Source organism: Lethenteron reissneri, chromosome 15, assembly GCF_015708825.2.
Source record: "Lethenteron reissneri isolate LAM-NWPU_2019-01 chromosome 15, ASM1570882v1, whole genome shotgun sequence".
Classification (NCBI taxonomy): Eukaryota; Metazoa; Chordata; class Hyperoartia; order Petromyzontiformes; family Petromyzontidae; genus Lethenteron; species Lethenteron reissneri.
In genome coordinates, this window is record NC_083793.1 from 13,548,725 (window position 1) to 13,568,806 (window position 20,082).

General features: G+C 53.6%; 1 protein-coding gene across 1 annotated transcript in view; it reads left to right on the forward strand.

Moving 5' to 3' along the window:
* LOC133342510 (protein furry homolog-like) overlaps positions 1-20,082 on the forward strand; it is a 96,127-nt gene that overhangs the window by 43,322 nt on the left and 32,723 nt on the right. The window contains exons 3-8 of the mRNA XM_061551663.1: positions 471-595; positions 1,203-1,260; positions 9,448-9,539; positions 9,972-10,144; positions 10,887-11,047; positions 12,002-12,112. Of these exons, the coding sequence (XP_061407647.1) occupies positions 471-595; positions 1,203-1,260; positions 9,448-9,539; positions 9,972-10,144; positions 10,887-11,047; positions 12,002-12,112 (720 nt within the window). The remainder of the gene's footprint in view (positions 1-470; positions 596-1,202; positions 1,261-9,447; positions 9,540-9,971; positions 10,145-10,886; positions 11,048-12,001; positions 12,113-20,082) is intronic.

Genomic DNA, 20,082 nt, shown 5'->3' on the forward strand with positions numbered 1-20,082 from the left:
GCGCGACGGGGTGGCGCGTATATTCGTCGGTAGCCCAGAGATAGTCGAAAACATTCCTCATTCTCATGGCAGATGCCAGGTTCTCTGTACAGTGGCCACTGTTGACTTTCCTCAACGTTTTTATTGGCCCACGGTTTGAACTCATATCCTTCCCCCTGTGAGGAAAACACCTCAACCCCGCTGCCACCTCGCTGAATTATACAACTTGTTTATACACTTGGTGGTGTGAATTCTTGTGATTAGAAGTTGTGTTCTCATACAATTATTATTTCCGGGCTCATCTATACTGTCTCATTTGTGATGTTAATAATGTTTCTCTTTTGCTCACAAATAGCTGTCATATAACATTGGCAGCTGATTTTCAGAAATGAAAACCGATTTGGATGAATAGCCATGAGGCTCGTCGCTGGTAGCCTATCTGACACAAGTGCCATGTGCGCCCTGCCCCTGCCTTTGCTGCGTGTGAGCAGAGTGTGGGGGGCTCATCCCCGGCTGCCCTCTTCCACTTGGTGGTGCCGCTCATGCGCTGTGAGAGTCTGGAGCTCACAGAGTGCTTGGTGCTGGGTCTTGGGTGCACCAACTCGGGCGCCTTCCGGTAAGCACTGCCTAGATCGGTGTGAATGCGTGCATGCGTGCATCTTAGGGGTGGAGTATTTAATGCACTGCTCTACAAACCCAGCCACCCGAGTTGGATTCTCTCTCATGGTCAACACCAGTGGTGACTATCTGAACCGGTCCTGGGCCTCTCCTCGGTCAACTCGGCTTCAAAATGAGTACCTGATGCAGTGTGTAAACATCGCCACTTGGGAGATAAAGGCAGCTGGACATGGTACTGGCAACCTACCCCGTCGTGTGCCATGCTGGCCTTATTAATAGGTGGTCGTGAAAAGCACTTGCCCAACAGTCTGCATGTCTATACAGGAATGTGTCTTCTTTACATATGGGGGACAGTGGCACAGTGGTTTGTGCTCTCATTATGATCGATGTGAGCTGGGTTCAATTCCCATTCAAAGATTAAATCCATGGCATGTGGTATTATGTGTCTGTCCTGGGCATTACCATGAGTTTACCAAGCTTTAAATGAGAACCCAGTACAGTGTATACACAGTGGCACTTGGCAGACAAAGGTGAAGTGGCTTGGTGTTGGCCACGCGACCCCCTTGCATGCCATGTTGGAACCTAATGGTTGCTCTGTCTTGCAGTGAACTGATGGAGGAGCTGAACCCGATAATAAAAGAGGTCCTGGATAAGAAGCAAGAGGTAACGTGACTCCCCTTTGACTCAAAACGTCTGCTTACAAATCATGTTGTATGTTGAACTTCTTTCGCACCATACATAGCCAACCATGCTAATCTAAAGCATGTGTCAAGGACAATAAACTAAACACAAAGCAGTTCTAAATCAATGAGTTTTCAACATAGATTTAAAGGTGCATAGCTCCAGTGGCTTCCTAATATCAGCAGAAATATCTTTCAAGCCGCAGAAATGCATCTGAAAGCGCGCGATGCAGTGGCCGTCTTTGTGTGATGGTTCCCCAAAAGCCGCTGCGAGGATGACCGGAGTTTGCGTGATGGCTACTTATGCTCCTAAACGAGATCAGCAATGTATTGTGGTTCATTTGCGGCAAGCACCTTACGTGTTACGAGTGCAACCTTATAATGTAACAAAAAGGCTCCTCTTTCTCTCATCGTGAGTTTAGACCTCACCACAAGTTAACTTAGACCATTATCTCTCCTGGGTCGGTAAACAAGCACCACAGTGAGAAGTTAACAACATTGTCCGATGGATATAATGGTCCCTGCCATATTCATGTGGAATTTCCACCACTGGCTCAGGATTACCAGCGGATAGTGCCACTACATGATGCTCATTTGAACGTATGGGAAAAATAAGTGTAATGCGGTTGTAAACGGCCCTTCTGAGGTGCCGTCAGGGGGGGAGGAGTTAGGTCACGTGGGGGGGAGAGGGGTTGAGTATAGAAGGAGGGGAACCGGAAGAGCAAGGGGAGTGACGGGGAACCAGGAACAGAGGAAGGCCACGAAGGGCGAAGCGGGGTGTGGCGAGATCGCCACGAACACGGGGGGAGCGAGGATCGGCACCGTTGGCCAGCGGTGACCGACCCGAAGCAGCGAGGAGGCTGCAGTCAGCAGCGGGGCTGCACAGAGAGAGTGGGCAGCGGGTCTGCATACAGTGACAGCCAGAGGGTCTGCACATAGGGGTAGCAGCAAGTCTGCAGGGAGGAGGTTACAGTAGATGAAGCAGAGAGTCAGAGGGGTGAGGAAGCTATAATAGCAGTGAATAGCCGGGGGCTACAAATACAGGAGTTATAACAGAGTGCCGTGTGGGTAAAGACGTGAACCTGAATAAAGACACGAAGACAGAAAGAAGTGTTCGAGTCCTTTTATTACACTGGAGTCAGAAGTGAAACGGCATGGCGAAACAACTGAGGAAGAAGAATATCCCATCTCCGGCGTCGGCTTCATCATCGGACGACGACGATCTTCCTCCTGAGGTCGGCTTCACTTCGGCGGAAGGAGAGATCCGTGAGGGCCCGGGTGTGGAGGAGGTTGCCGCTGCGCCCGACCCATCTGCGTTGAAGGACGAAGATTTAAGATGGACCCGGATGGCGGAGCAACTGGCGACCCTAAAAACCGTCATCACGGAGTTGTGTGACCTTGTCACGCCAAGGGCGGCGTCGGAAGGTGATGGTGGTGATCGGCAGGAGCCCGGGTCGTCTTCGATGGCGCCGCCATCGACCACGCGGCGTGAAGACGCCATCTTGGGCGTGGCGCACCACGGAAGGCGGGAAGCCGCCATCTTGGGGCCGCCACGAAGATCGTCCGCCATCTTGGCGACACCGCGTTGCGACGCCTTGCTGAACTTGCCGCCGGAAGAGTCGGTGACGGACGGAAGCAGGCCAAGGAGCCGCAGTCGTCACCTTACAACTGTTAAGGAGTTCTCCATCGGGGGCGATTGGAGTGCGTTCGCTTGTCGATTTTTGGCGGCGGTACGAACGGCAAGGTGGACGGACGCCGAGGCGCTGGAGGTGCTTCCGACTCTCCTTGACGATGAGTCTGTTCGTTTTTTTCGCTCTATAAAAGCTGCGAAGAAGAAAACATTGCGTGGAGTGTTCGACGAAATGGCGGACGCGTACGAGCCACCGGATGATGCCCATCGCCGCTTCGTGCAGCGGCAACGCGCACCGGAGGAGTCGCCTGTAGCGTACAGGGGCGCCGTGCTGGAACTCGCGATGGCCGCTTACCCGGAGACGGAGCCTGACCTGCTGGAACCTCTCATCTTGGGGAAGATGTTGGAGTTATCCCGGGATCTGGGCATCCCTATGCCGGCTTGCGGTCACGAGAAACTCACGTCCCGGACCGCGGCTAAGTGTTTGGACGCCCAGTTCAATCTCCGCCGCTGGAAACAAGTCACGGCGTGGACGGGCGGTCCTGTCGTCGATGGGGGGGCCGTAGGGTGGGACCCTACAAAGGCCGTGTACGTGCCGGATGCGACCGGCCCAAAGGAGCTGTCGGCCGCCTCCACTCCGTGGCCGGCTCGAAGCGAGCCGGGGCCGCGGGCTCCACCACCGGCGCGGCCACGTCGGGACGGGGTGCCTGCTGCGCGCCGACCCGACGTCGACTGTTTCCGCTGCGGCCGTCGGGGCCACTATGCCAGGGACTGCTGGGCCCGGGTTCCGGGGCCGCCCCAGCAGGAGGCCTCGATCGCGGACGTCCCAAAGAAAGACCCTCCGGCACAGGCAAGTCGGTGCGCACCAGACACCCGGCAAGGCCTGACACCTCACTCATCGCCGTTGTTGTGCGACGCGGATGTTCTAAAATATGGGAGGCCAGTATCTGCGCCTTGTCGCTCGATAACGCAGTGGCGTAAGTTGGCTCGGCGGGTTGTCGCGGCCGCTACAGGTTCGTCCACTGTACCGGGGTCGATCCAAGGGGTGGACGTGCGTATTTTGGTGGATTCCGGGGCGTCCGCGACCATTATTTCGGATGTCATATTCCATCTTTTGAACATCCCACCGGGGGCCGTGAGGCCGGCTTACGCTTCCTGCATCGCTGCGAACGGGGGTAGTATGGGCATCGTGGGACAGGTGGACGCTAATATTTCTATCGGGGGGGTCTCGGCCTCGGGCGTTGTGTTAATTTCGAGGTCCCTGGCGGTTCCTTGCTTGTTGGGCACGGATTTTTTGGCTAAGATGCCCATTTTAATTAGAATCAATGAAAATTGCATTGAACTGCCAGGGGGCCGCAAATTGGCGTTTTTACAGTCCACCTGGGGGCGACCGGCTCCGGTTGCCCAGGTGCAGGCGTTATCGGAAGTTTCAGTTGATATTCCACCTGGCTCGCAGATGCTCATTCCCCTACGATACCGGAAGCCGGTTCCGGGTCGGCAGAGTGCTTGTGGAATTTTGCTGTCGCCGTCCGCCGCTGTTACGGGCGGATTGGCACTGGTGGGGGCGCAAACCATTGTCCGTCCGGATCAGCGCCCGTTTTTGCAGGTGTTAAATGCGACTTCTGAGAGCGTGTGTGTGCCGGCTGGTACCGTTGTGGCACACGCCACTACGGCGTTTACGGCTCAGAGTGACATTCCGGACGGGGGGCTGGTGGGTGGTGTTTCACACGACGGAGGGGTGGACGATCGTTGGATCGCCGAATTATGTGCGGAAAATTCGGCCCTTTCCGCTGAGCAGCGTTGTGCGATTCATAAATTATTAGCGAGCTATTCCGATGTGTTTAGCTCGGACGATTTGGACTTGGGACGCACCTCGCTGCTCTCTCATCACATCGAAACGGGGGACGCGGCCCCTATCCGCTTGAACTCGCGTCGGATGAGTCCGGCTGAGCGTGAGCACGTTCGAGGGGCAGTGGAAGACATGTTGAAAGCGGATATTATATCTCCGTCTAATAGCCCGTGGGGTGCGCCTGTCGTGTTAGTTAAAAAGAAAGATGGTAAATTACGATTTTGTGTGGATTTTCGGAAGTTAAATAAAGTGTCGGTGGAAGATGCGTATCCCCTGCCGCGTATGGACGATTCTCTCGACGCCTTGTCAGGGGCTAAGTTTTTTTCAACGCTAGATCTCTCTTCGGGCTTCTGGCAGCTTCCCCTTGACGAGCCCTCGCGGGAAAAGACAGCGTTCCGTACGCCGCAGGGGTTGTTCCAATTTAACTGTCTGCCGATGGGGTTGAATGCAGCCCCTGCCACCTTTCAGAGATTGATGGAGTTGGTATTGACGGGGTTGCAGTGGGAGACATGTCTCATTTATTTAGATGATATTATTGTCTTCAGCCGCACATTTGATGAGCATTTATTGCGGTTGGAGGCCGTTTTTGCCAGAATGCGTTCTGCTAATTTGAAATTCAAGCCTAAGAAATGTCATCTACTGCAACGTTCCGTTCGATACTTGGGACATATTGTTAGTGCGGACGGGGTGGCCACGGATCCAGAGAAAACTGCGTGTGTCCGGGATTGGGCAACCCCCGCCACGGTGGGTGATGTGCGTCGGTTTTTGGGGTTCGCCTCATATTACCGGAGGTTTGTTCCGAATTTCGCTACTATCGCCAGGCCTTTGCATCTCCTTACTGGGAAGGGGCACAAATTTGTGTGGGGACCGCCGGAGGAGGCGGCGTTTCGGAGCCTGCGCGACCTACTGGCTACTGCGCCGACGTTGGATTATCCGGATTTTGAACATCCCTTCATTCTGGATACTGATGCGAGTGACACCGGGATTGGGGCGGTGTTGTCCCAGTCAAAAGGTGGTGTTGAGCGTGTGGTGGCGTACGGGAGTCGGGTTTTGTCTCCCGCGGAAACTCGTTACTGCGTCACTCGCAGGGAACTTTTGGCTATTGTGTATTTTCTCCGCCAATTTCGACCGTATCTGTACGGTCGGTCGTTTATTGTCCGAACGGACCATGCGGCCTTGCAGTACGCTCTTAAGATGGACCAGCCATCCGGACAATTGGCGAGATGGCTGGACACGTTGCAAGAATTCTCCTTCCAAATTCACCATCGGAAGGGTGTGCGTCACGCTAACGCGGACGCACTGTCCAGGTTGCCGCAACAATCCCCTTGTGCGTGTGCGTCGGGGACGCATAGGTGTGGACCGGCTCAGCCCCCCCCTCAGCCTGTCGCGCGGGCAGTGGATGTTCTCGAACCTCCGCTTACACCGGGACCGGTTGAAGGGGGACCGGCTGACGGGATTTTGCGTCTTCCAAGGTCTGTGTGGGTTCGGGAGCAAATGTTGGACAATTCTTTGGTGTCGTTACGGAAACGAACGGAGAAGGCGGGTAAGGAAGTCGGTGCGGGTGGTAATTCGGAAACTGCTCTCCGAGATGGGTTACTGATGTGGAGGGAGGGGATACAGGAACACTGGCGTCTCGTTGTGCCTGCGTCATTGCGCTATGAGTTGATTAGATCTTTGCACTGTGACACACTTTTACACCTGGGGGTGCAGAAAACCCTATTGACGCTGCAACGAGACTATTATTGGCACGGCATGACGACGGATGTCGTCGGTCACGTTCGCGCGTGTCCCGATTGTGCCCGCCGTAAGCCGCCTAAACATCCATATGTTCCGCCGATACAATCGATTAAAGTATCTCGGGTTAATGAGTTAGTGGCGTTAGATATTTTGGGACCCTTTCCGCCATCAGCTAAAGGGAATAAGTATTTACTGGTGGGGGTGGAGTACCTCTCTCGCTGGCCGATGGCCTGGCCCTTGCCTGACCAGTCAGCGGCGTCTATCACGGACGCCTTTCTATTTGGGTATGTAATGGACAAAGGGGCTCCGGAGAGGCTCCTTACGGATCAGGGACGTAACTTTTCGTCTAAATTGTTGGGGGAGGTGTGTGCGGCTCTTGGAACTAAAAAGATACGGACGTCCCCCTACCACCCGCAAACGGATGGTATGGTGGAACGGTTGAATCGGACTCTGTCCGCCATGCTGTGCCATACAGTCGGGGAAAACCAATCTGATTGGGATTTGCATATCCCTGGGGTGCTTTCGGCGTATCGCATGACGCCGCACGCGGCTACTGGATACTCGCCGTTTTTCCTTATGTACGGCCGTGAGAACGTGCCGCCGATTCATGACCAGTTGGGAACCGGTGCGAGGGGGCCTGTTAAGCCTCTTCCTGAGTATATTAAGGACAACGTTCGGCGTGTCGCTGAGGCGAGGGAAAATGCCCGCATGGCTACTGCCAAGGCTCAGGCCAGGAATGAGCGGTGTGCCCGACGTTCAAAGGGGGAGTGTCCCTGGAAAAAGGGGGACCTGGCCTGGCTTCATTGCCCACAGGTGCGGCCAGGTACATCTCCTAAATTACATCGACCTTGGCAGGGTCCGGTCCGCCTCATTGAGGTTCCCAACCCACAGTCGGCGCGTGTTCAGGTTGGTGCACGGCGTTGGTTCGTGCACACGTCCCGGTTGAAGCCATACATTGCCCCACGGCCGGATGCGTCATCTCCCCAAGTTGCCTTGCCGGGGTCTGTTGCTGCCGACTCGCCCTTGCCTGTGTCTGCTGACCTTGCGAGAGCGCCTGTCGTACCCTTCACAGACAAGCCGGCCGTGACAGCGCAGGGAGGAGGACCTTCCGCTTGTGGGACGCCGACCGGAGCCGCAGAACCCACGGGACCTGCAGCTCTTCCTATCCCTCCGCGGACGCGAGTACGGGATGTTTCTGGACGCGAGCGGGACAGTGGCGGGCCTCCAATGGCGACGGAAGAACTTGCGCCCGTCGCCCCTAAAACCCTTCCACGTTCCCGCTCGGCGGGTGGGCCGCCGACCGTCCGGGACGGCCCGGCTACCCGTACTCGCTCGAAATCCCTCACGTTTCGTTAGATTGTGTTGTGTTGTGTTATTGTTATAATGTTCTTCAATGCTTCGTGTCTTTTTGCGTGTTGGCCCTTTACACCCGCATTGCTTTTCAGGTTGCAATTCAGCCGAGGTCGGCTGGATTTTCTTTAGGGGGGAGGGTGATGTAATTCGGTTGTAAACGGCCCTTCTGAGGTGCCGTCAGGGGGGGAGGAGTTAGGTCACGTGGGGGGGAGAGGGGTTGAGTATAGAAGGAGGGGAACCGGAAGAGCAAGGGGAGTGACGGGGAACCAGGAACAGAGGAAGGCCACGAAGGGCGAAGCGGGGTGTGGCGAGATCGCCACGAACACGGGGGGAGCGAGGATCGGCACCGTTGGCCAGCGGTGACCGACCCGAAGCAGCGAGGAGGCTGCAGTCAGCAGCGGGGCTGCACAGAGAGAGTGGGCAGCGGGTCTGCATACAGTGACAGCCAGAGGGTCTGCACATAGGGGTAGCAGCAAGTCTGCAGGGAGGAGGTTACAGTAGATGAAGCAGAGAGTCAGAGGGGTGAGGAAGCTATAATAGCAGTGAATAGCCGGGGGCTACAAATACAGGAGTTATAACAGAGTGCCGTGTGGGTAAAGACGTGAACCTGAATAAAGACACGAAGACAGAAAGAAGTGTTCGAGTCCTTTTATTACATAAGTACAGTCATTTAATTGTAATATTAATGTGTCGTAATTTTAATTGAGCATCTGCAATCTACAGTGTGCAGAATAGGGCCCGGCTTCAGTGATGTACAGAGCTGCTTCTTAAAGAGCATTTAATAAATTCCTTTGCTTTCAAATCCAGGCTACAATACCTCTGTAGAGCCATGATTGGGACTGATGCCATTCATTATGAAATTCACACCAAGACTCGGAGCTTTTAACATCCCATTCTCCATCAGGCTGTCAATCACTGCCTTTATTCAGAAGTTCAGTCCATTCTTGTTGAAAAATGTGACGTTCCTTCAAAGACTCCTGAAAACCTTTTCAAAATACAGTTGTGCATAAATCTAGTAAATTATTTATTTTCATTTTTTGTTAAAACTGAACTGTATAATTTTCATATTTATTCTTCAGTTCAGATATCGATCACAAAATGTAATGCTAAAATACAACAAACCCACATCATATAGCAAATGTAATACACCCATTTACTATACAAAACATATATTTATGCAAAACAGTTTTGATGATCTTATATATTTGGTGATTTGAAATACTGTTTGGTTAATGAAAGTGCATAAGGCCATACTGCACTTCTAAACAAAGCGAATTAATACCGTCTTCAGGCACCAGTGAATGTGGGATGATGCTCATCTCAGACGAGTGAAATGCACTGGGTCAGCTGTGTAAATTCCACTTTTTTCTGAAGCGTCAAGTCTATCCTTCAGAAATTTGACTTTCTGCAAAGCGCTATCTTTTGCATGATGAGCTGTGCATTTGTTGTTGTTGTAACTTTCTGACCTTCAACTGGACATCTGTGAAAAAGAGCTTCATAGCTCGTCGAATTTCTCCATGATGAATACAATTTCTGATTCTGCAAATCCTTCCATCCAGAATTGAATATCATTACGTTCATTGTCGCCCTTTCCCTTACAGAATGTGCGTAAGAAAAAGAAACGAGACATCCTGCGGGTGCAGCTGGTGCGAATCTTTGAGCTTCTTGCCGACACTGGGGTTATCAGCCACAGGTAAATGCCGAGCCAATTATCGGTAACTTTTCAAATGCTCAGACAGGGACCAATCTAGGCATCTTGACGATGACAATGAAACTAAACCTACTAAAACGAAACATTTTTTTTTATTTTACTGGTAAAGCCCACTGAACTATATCACTCTGTTTCAAAAATGACCTGGCCACAAATGATAGATCAACGAAGTGGCTTATCATGTGGAAATTGATAGCAGCTAAATAATCTAAATGCATGTTTCTAAACGTGGATGGAAAAACCGGAGGACTCAAAAGAAAAATCCACGCAACCACAGGGAGACAAACGTTCAAACTCCAAATATACATGTGTCAGGGTCGGGATCGAACCCACGCCCTCCTGTCTACCAGGCGAGGCAGATAACACCTTGCCACGATGATGATGATGATGTTGATTGGTTGGTGCGCCGGACAGGGGTAGTGGTGGTCTCGAGGCAAGCACGCACACTCTGAGCAGCTCGCTGCTGGAGTACGTGGATCAGACCCGGCAGCTACTGGAGGTGGAGAATGACAAGGACTTGGATTCCGTGCGCGACGCGCGGATGCACTTCAGTGCACTCATCGCCAACCTCATCTCACACCTTCCAAGTGAGGACTCGCACTGTGTCTGTGCCTGTGTGTTGAACTTCTTTCGCACCGTACGTAGCCAACCGTGCTAATCGGACGTGCGGGGGAAGGACAACAAAATAAACACGTAAAGCAGTGAATCTGGGTGATTTAAAAGTGCTTAGATCCAGTGGCTTCCTAATATCGGAATGAAGAGCATTCCAGATTGCCGCAGAAGCGCATCTGAAATGGAATGAGGTAGTTCACTTACTGAGTCGCCAACTCTTGAGTTCCTGGTTGTAATACCTGAGCAGGGGCAGGCATTCATTGAGATTTGCTGTGACAGACAACGGAATGTATACCACGTGAAAGCTTGTATCAGTTTAAACAGTAAATGCTTCAATAATAGGGTTTTTCTCCTTTTTCTGGCAACAAAACTGAAAGCTTTTTACGAGGATTCATGTCTGCATTAGCCACAATACTTGCAGTCAAATTGCAAACAAAAAACACACTGATAATAAAAAAAGGGGATAAACCCTATTATTATATTTTGGTACTGGCAAAGGAGGCCTAATGATTAAGTAATTGCTTCCCTGCGAAAATGGGTATGGAGCAGTCTTTAAGTCCTGACATTGCTGAGAAAATATATATTTATATGATGGTGACCGGTCAGTATAATGTAACCCTCCAAAACAGTGGCTGCATGTTTCCTTTATTGGTCACGTTTCACCTAGAAGTGACACTGCTGCTCTGTGTTGCCTTTCCTTTCACCGCTTGTGAGCAGTATCGGAGCGACGCTTGCTGTTCCCCCAGCAGAGCTTACGGCACAGTTTATTCCACCTTCTCAGCCAGTGGGCAGGCCCGTTCCGTCTCATCTCCACGCAGCTCGAGTGGAGTACGGAGAGGAGTCAGCCCATCACACGCCAGAATTTCCTCGCTCTCAAGGTGACCTCGCCGCTCTAGTTTTCCGCCGTATGTGCCCAGTCGCTCAACTCCATGGTGCCCTGATTCCAGACTCTACTTGCAGCTTCAGCTGATTAAATGCCAAGGTCAAGAGGTGACAATGGCCAATGCCACCACCCCACCTTCAAAAGCTCACTCTTACAGTGTCCCACCATCTAGGTTTAGGTATTACCATTGGTTGCTGATCTGTGGGTTTTCTCGAGGGCCTGTCTTGATAATGCACACATGATCCACCCATTGCATAATCCTCTTCCTGATTACTCTCCAATACTTTTCTGCCGTGCCCTATTCGTAACTTTTAAGTGGCTTACCTTTCCTTGCCATGGAATTCCAAATATTCCTCTCATCCATATTCTAAAATTTGTTTTCTAGTTGCTTGGCATGCATCTATATTTCAAGGTCAGAAATGTATTTGTAGTCGATTGTGTTAAAAGCTAGCTGACTGACGCACACAGTGCAGCCATTACCTGTCTCAAACATCCATCTCTTTGTACTAAAGTTGCCCTCTCCTCTTTGAAAGTGGTTTATGCAGTCAATAAAAACTCCACCTTGCAAAAGCAACACATTCTCACAGCTGCGTGAACGTGGAGCCGCACTTGAGTCGGTCACTCTTTGGGATTCAGCGTCATGTTAAGTTTAGCATTCAGGTGGTGCTGCGGTTAAAGAGCTCGACTCCCAATTGGAAATTTGTGATTTTAAAGTCCAGTTAAGATAAAGGCACAGGCCTGAAATCGTTTGCTCACTCCTCCGCTGGCAGAAGGACCTCCGATAGATTAACCTGTAGAGAGTCACTTTTAAAGGATATTCTATGGATGTATGTTACCTTACTTTTAAAAGTACAGTTTTATCAGAAACGAATGTTTGACGGTAACCTTCACAATAACACTGCGTGGTGCAAGGGGGAGCCTTTTTGTTTACACTGCGTGTTGCTCCCAGGCTATGGCGGCCGTGCTGTGCTGCGGGCCCTTGCTGGAGAGCGTCGGTCTCCCCATGGACGGGTACCTGCAGCGGTGGTTGGACAGCATTTTGGGACACCCGGACCCGCAGGTGGGTCGGTGAAGGAACGTGTTATTGTTTTTATTGTTTCGCTTGTTATATCCCAGGAGAGCCCTCACTAATTCACAAGGCTCGTCTTCAGGAGGGCCCTGTCAGTTTTTTGCGGAAGTGGGCAGGAGGGGGGGGGCTGTTGTTGAGTGCGATCCCAGTGGAGTGATTTTGCAGGGTGCTTTTTCAGCATTTCCATGTTTTTCGCCCAATACCAGTGAAGTATGGGAATTGACGGCAGGAACTTCTTGACGGGTAACACACTTTTATTAAATCCTTTAGGTATCACAATACAACGTGTGGTCTCTCTTCTTCCTCCGACACACTCCACTAATCTCGTGTAAGCTCTAGGCCTCTGGCTACACCCGATACACTTGACTCGTGTAGACCCTATGCCTCTGGCTACACACAATATACTCGACTCGTGTAAGCCCTATGCCTCTGGCTACACAATACACTCGACTCGTGTAAGCCCTATGCCCTGGCTACACATAGTACATTCGGCTCGTGTAGACCTATGGCTACACCCACTACACTCGCCTCTGGGTTACACAGAGTCCCGGTCCCCTTAGGACAGCGGGGCTAGGTACCGCAGGGCTCTAGGTCTTCATCCCCGTCTTCCTTCTTCGCTGGTTACACACTGCCCTTACGCCTGTGTGCATCCCCTTTTATAGCCCCTGCTCACGAGAGACGGAGCTGATGCGGCGTCGACGTGAGCGTCGTTCCTTAATGACCCAATCACGACGCACTCTCTCTACGATCCGCTTTCCCCAGCGCGTGTTAACATTACTCCACCAATCACACTGCGCTGCCACCTGATCACTCCCTCTCAGCGCGTCACCGCCCACAGCCAATCGGTACCCCGTAACCCACGACCCCGCGCTGACCCCTGATCCTCCACCGTCAGCGCGCGTCACCACCTACACAGCCAATCATCACGCACTGTGCATACGATCCTTAATCCCAGCGCGTATCACCTCTACATCACCCCCTCCCACATAGCTTGCAGCCGGCCCGGCTGTTAACCTACAACACAACATAACGCAACGCAGTAATAAAGAACTCCACATCCCAGTGTGCCCCGTAACACAACAACAACAACATAACACAACCTTAAATATGAAGCAATATACAGCCCGACGAACAACACAATAAAAGCGAACACCGTAAAACGAACGCGCCAAGTGTCACTGTGACCCACGCAGTGCCGAGGCGCTCCGGCTGCCTCGACTCCGCACGTGGTAGGTTACACAAAGTAGCGCGACCTAGCGCGAGTCCGTCTGGCCGGTCCGTCGTATGGAACGGGACGTTGGCGACCGTCCGGTGTCTCCGGCAGCTCTAGACGGCACGGGTCGGGCCTGGAAGGACGGGCCCCGCCGTGAAGATCCGGCCGCCGGTGGTCGGCAGCAGTCAGTTCCGAGACACCTGGGAGCGGATCAGGCGGAGACATGTGAGGAGCAGGCAAGGACAATTCCCCCTCAGGGTCGTCGGTCACGTCACATGCTCGGCCCTCACGACACAAGGGGAGGCCATACGGAGGCGAGAACGGTTTCAGTCGGGAGGGGTGGACGTACCAACGGCGTTTCCCCCATTTTATCTGAACGCACTGGGGGCGTGCCACCCGCACGACCTCCACGGGTCCCCGCCACGGCTTCAACAATTTAGGCGACGTGGCCAAAGGTGCCTGAGGGCAATGCAGCCAGGCCTTGTCACCTGGTTCCCAATTGTGCACGGACACCTTCCGTGCCCGCAACCGCTCGTTCGCAATTTGGCGAGCCCGCGAATTAAGCCGTGCGGCCTCCCTTGCCTCTGTCAGTTTATGAATATTAAATTTAATATGCTCTGCCAATTTAGAATTAGTTCGTGGTGCGGGCAGACCCAGCTGCGTTTCCATGGGCGGGTCGGCTTCCCGACCGTACATTAGAAAAAACGGGGAAAACCCCGTAGCTGCATGGGGGGCCATTCTATACGCGGCAAGGACCCCAGGGACCTGCAGGTCCCAATCAACATGCGACTCACACACCTGCTGGCACAGCATAGAGGTCAATGTCCTGTTAAGCCTCTCCACCATCCCGTCCGTCTGCGGGTGGTACGGGGAGGTACGCACCTTTTTGGTACCCAACAGGTCGCACACCTCCTGCAGTAATTTACTCGAAAAATTTTTCCCTTGGTCAGTCAGCAAGCGTTCGGGAGCCCCCTTGTCCAGGACGTAGCCCTGGACAAAGGCGTCCGTCACAGCCGCCGCCGACTGGTTGGCGAGTGGCCACGCCATAGGCCACCGGGTAAAATATTCGACCCCCACCAACAGGTACTTATTACCCCTAGGCGTGACCGGAAAGGGCCCCAGAATATCGAGTGCAACGAGCTCGTTAGTGCGCGAGACCTGAATAGATTGCAGCGGTGGATTAGCTGCCACGGGCGGTGGTTTCCGTCTGGCGCACTCAACACAACCCTTCAGAATATTCACCACGTCACCCCCCATTCCCGGCCAATAATAGTCACGCTGAAGCAGGGCAAGCGTTTTGTTAACTCCCAAATGCAAGAGGCGTTCGTGTGCGGCCAAGACAACCTTCCCCCTCACAGCAGAAGGCACCACAATCGCATGCCGCCGGGACAAACTGTCCCATCTCATCAACAGGCCCTGCTTAAGCTCGTAGGAGCCAGTTCGGTCGTGGCTACCTTCGGAACCCTCCGTCTTTCGGCGCAATGCCAGCAGGGAGCTGTCCGCCATTTGGAGACGGCCCCACTCAATCAACGACAGTGAGAGCAGCGAGTCCTGACCCCCTGGGGTAGCGGGACCATCCCCAATTGGTGTGCTCGCGGTCGCAACCAACGCCTCCCTACCTTCCGTAACCGGAGGTTTACAGCGCGCCGATCCCGATAAGCACGCACATTTGTGACAAGGCAACAACCGCGACAGGGCATCGGCATTCGTGTGTCGCAACCCTTTACGGTACGTAGTCGTGAACTGATAGTCCTGGAGGACTTCCAACCACCGCGACAATTGGCCCGAGGGCTGGGCAACCCGTAATGAATACTGGAGCGCCGCATGGTCCGTCCGGACCGTGAAATGACGACCATAGAGATATGGCCTGAATTGTTGTACAAAAAAAACAATGGCAAGTAGTTCACGACGGGTGACGCAGTAGCGCTGCTCTGCCGGCGACAACACCCTGCTACCATAGGCGACCACCCGTTCGACCCCTCCAACGACTTGGGACAGCACTCCCCCAATGCCCGTGTTGCTAGCATCCGTGTCTAGCAAGAAGGGACTCTCAAAGTCCGGATAGCACAAGGGTGGGGCCCTTACCAAGGCGTCCCGGAGGGAGCAGAATGCAGCCTCCTCCTCCGGTCCCCACCGGAACTTCACTCCTTTTGCCGTTAAAGCGTGCAAGGGCTTTGCAATGGTGGCGAAGTGCTCAACGAATCGGCGATAATACGAAGCAAAACCGATGAAACTGCGCACGTCTGACACTGACGTGGGCGTCGGCCACGAACTGACACAGTCCGTCTTCGCAGGATCGGTAGAAATCCCCGAAGAGTCGACAATGTGACCCAAGTACCTCACGGATTTACGAAAAAGATGGCATTTGGCCGGTTTAAACTTTAATTTAGCCGATCGCATTCGCAAGAACACCCCTCTCAATCGCTGGAGGTGTTCTTCGAACGTTTTACCGAAAACAATGACATCGTCAAGGTAAATGAGGCACGTCTCCCACTGCAAGCCCGACAAAACCAATTCCATAAGATGCTGAAACGTCGCAGGAGAGGAGTGAAGTCCCATGGGTAACCGGTTAAACTGAAACAGGCCCCCTGGAGTCCGGAATGCAGTCTTAGGCTTAGACTCCTCGTCGAGTGGCAACTGCCAAAATCCGGACAATAAATCAAGAGTCGAAAAGTATCGCGCACCGGACAATGCGTCGAGAGACTCGTCCATCCTGGGGAGCGGATACGCGTCGGCCACCGAGATCTTATTCAGGCGGCGGAAATCGACGCAAAATCGCAGGGACCCGTCCTGCTTTTTAACGAGCACAATAGGTGCTCCCCAAGGACTGGAAGAAGGCGAAATAATGTCGGCTTCCAGCATATCGTTAACTGCCGACTGAACATGTTCCTTCTCAGCAGGACTCAGTCGGAAGGGATTTTGCCTGACCGGTGCCGCATCGCCCGTTTCAATGTGGTGGCGTAGCAGGTCCGTGCATCCGATATCATACTTATGTTTACTGAAGACATCCGAAAATTCAATCAGCAACCCGCGCAACGCACCCAACTGTAGCGCTGACAAATCGTCAGAGTCCGCGCACAGCATATCAATCCAATCTAGGTCCTCCTTTGATGGTACGCTATTCGTGGGGCTCGGATCAGCCTGCGCAACCAGCCTCTCCTCCGCAGGGACCCGTGCCGCGTGAGCCAGCACGGTGCCCTGCTGAATGACGGCCGGCCGCGCCCCAGCGTTTAAAACCATGACAAACGGATCCCTGTCTGCCCCAACCAAAGTGTGAGCCACCGATAAATCGAGACCTCCAACAGCCCTATTAGAAGGACCCAAAAGCATGGCCTGTTCCGAGGCCTCCTTCCCCCATGGCTTCCGTAACCGGAGGGGAATCAACATTTGTGAACCCGGGGGCACGTGCACGGTCTGTGTTGCTAACGCCTGAATGGTAGCGCACGCCGTCCGAATTACATTAGGGCTCGTCAAAAATGAAATACGGCGACCCGATGGTAGTTCAATGCAACGCTGATCAATGAGAATTTTGATGGGCATTTTCGCCAAAAAATCAGTGCCCAATAGGCAAGGAACCGCCAGGGAAGATGAAACGAAAACGGGTCCCGACAATTTGATATCACCAATGCAAATGGACGCCCTAATCTGACCGATAATGCCCAACGATCCCCCGTTAGCGGCGTAAAATGGCACATCCACCGGAAGAAGCGGACGACATTGTACCGGGAGAATATTATAAATGAGATCCGAAATAATAGTCGCCGATGCCCCCGTGTCCACTAACACCCTGACCTCGACCCCATCAATCGATCCGGTAACGACGGATGAACCCGCTGAGGCAGCCACTATTCTGTGCCCCAATTCCGACCATTTAATGTCTCCCCGGTCCCGGCCGAACCCCCCTCTCCGAACCGAATCCCCGAACTCTACTCGGCTCTCCCTCGTCGCAACGCGACGACCCATACGTGTCGAGTATGCGGGCCAAGCATGTGAGGTGCCGCGACTTGCCGGGGTTTGCAGTGATGACTTGGGGCCTTGGTCGTCGTCCAGCCGAGGTCCCATGGCGCGCTGACGTGGGGCGCGGCAACCGGAGGCCACGTGGCCACGAAGGCCGCAGTTATAGCAGGTGATGACAGTAGTCGGAGATCTCGGTTGCTCCAGCTTGCGGGCCGCTCACAGAGGCGAACGACCCCCCGACCTCCAGTCCCCCGCTCGTCCCGCGATGAACGCGTCCTCTCGTGGGCTGACGACTTGGGGCACGGTGTCAACCGGACCCGGAGTTGAGGCCACGGCAGCGTTGCAGACGACCCCCTGCTTTCGTTGAAGGACCTCGTGCGCTTGCATGCTCGTGGCGACCCGTAATGAAGAAATATCGGTGTCGTCGGCCGTGTTGATGGGGACCCCCAGGTCCTGCGCCAACTTGAGCAGCTGCTCCAAAACCATCGCATCTTGGCCCTCCTCGTCCATACGAGGGAACGCGGCGTCAGCGAGAGCGAGCAACGCCGTGCGGTAGGCGAGCACGGTCTCCGTGTCCGCCTTCCGTCTTGCGTAGAAATGATGGCGGCACGCCGAGGGAGGACCGTAGACTTTGGCCATGAGAGCCAGCGCATCCTTGAGCGTGGAGCGGTCCGACCTGCGTGCGGACGTGAAGGCCGCGAGCGCGTTGTCGTCCAGCATGGCAGGCAGTGCCCGCAGTGCCGTAGCGTCGGACCAGGCGGACATCTCTTGATGCGCCAAAAATCTGCGCTGAAATTGGCTCCAATCCCCGCCTTCCGCCTTGAATGCTGACAACGTGGGAAGGCGCTGCTGAAAGATAAAGTCGTCCTCCTCCTCGTGCTTCCTCTCTGCCCCCCCGTCGGTGTGTAAGATGGCGGCCCCAGTGGCGGGTGTGTGATGGCGGTCCGCCGCGCGCGTTGGTGACGTCAGCGGCCGCGCATGGAGAACCGCTGCCACGTGGTGATGGCCGTTCCCGCCAAAAGTTGGAGCGGATGAAATGGCGGGAATCGCCAAATCGTTTTGGCGGGAATCTGCAGGGCGACCCTGTAGCACGTCGGCCGCCGTCCCCGCTCCTCCCGACGAGCTGATCTCCGCCAAGATGGACGCGGCGGCGAGCAGCAGCTCCGCCAGACGGGAGTGTGCCTCGCGAAGCACGGTGTCAGTCCCCCGTCGCTCGACCGGCGCCGTCGGTGGATCCTGCCCCGTGGGCAGCTCCTCTTCCTCACCCCCTGATGCCCGCTGGCCCGCGTCGTCGAGGTTGTCCTCGTGGTCAATCCCGTGGGTCCGACGGTTCCTCCTTGTATCCATGCTTGGAGGACCGTTTCACTTCTGACGCCAGTTGAAGTATGGGAATTGACGGCAGGAACTTCTTGACGGGTAACACACTTTTATTAAATCCTTTAGGTATCACAATACAACGTGTGGTCTCTCTTCTTCCTCCGACACACTCCACTAATCTCGTGTAAGCTCTAGGCCTCTGGCTACACCCGATACACTTGACTCGTGTAGACCCTATGCCTCTGGCTACACACAATATACTCGACTCGTGTAAGCCCTATGCCTCTGGCTACACAATACACTCGACTCGTGTAAGCCCTATGCCCTGGCTACACATAGTACATTCGGCTCGTGTAGACCTATGGCTACACCCACTACACTCGCCTCTGGGTTACACAGAGTCCCGGTCCCCTTAGGACAGCGGGGCTAGGTACCGCAGGGCTCTAGGTCTTCATCCCCGTCTTCCTTCTTCGCTGGTTACACACTGCCCTTACGCCTGTGTGCATCCCCTTTTATAGCCCCTGCTCACGAGGGACGGAGCTGATGCGGCGTCGACGTGAGCGTCGTTCCTTAATGACCCAATCACGACGCACTCTCTCTACGATCCGCTTTCCCCAGCGCGTGTTAACATTACTCCACCAATCACACTGCGCTGCCACCTGATCACTCCCTCTCAGCGCGTCACCGCCCACAGCCAATCGGTACCCCGTAACCCACGACCCCGCGCTGACCCCTGATCCTCCACCGTCAGCGCGCGTCACCACCTACACAGCCAATCATCACGCACTGTGCATACGATCCTTAATCCCAGCGCGTATCACCTCTACACCAGTATGGGGCCATGCACCGTCAAATCTTCAGTGAGAACCTCCTTCCCTCAGCCAGGGCATTGAAAATGGGTCGTGGATGGGTATTCCAGTATGACAATGACCCAAAACACACGGCCAAGGCAACAACGGAGTGGCTCAAGAAGAAGCACATTAAGGTCCTGGAGTGGCCTAGCCAGTCTCCAGGCCTTAATCCCATAGAAAATCTGTGGAGGGAGCTGAAGGTTCGAGTTGCCAAACGTCAGCCTCGAAACCTTAATGACTTGGAGAAGATCTGCAAAGAGGAGTGGGACAAAATCCCTCCTGAGATGTGTGCAAACCTGGTGGCGAACTAAAAGAAACGTCTGACCTCTGTGATTGCCAACAAGGGGTTTGCCACCAAGTACTAAGTCATGTTTTGCAGAGGGGTCAAATACTTATTTCCCTCATTAAAATGCAAATCAATTTATAAAATTTTTGACATGCGTTTTTCTGGATTTTGTTGTTATTATTCTGTGTCTCACTGTTCAAATAAACCTACCATTAAAATTATAGACTGATCATTTCTTTGTCAGTGGGCAAACGTACAAAATCAGCAGGGGATCAAATACTTTTTTCCCTCACTGTAACTTACCGTTAATATTGTAAACAAAGACGATTTATATTAA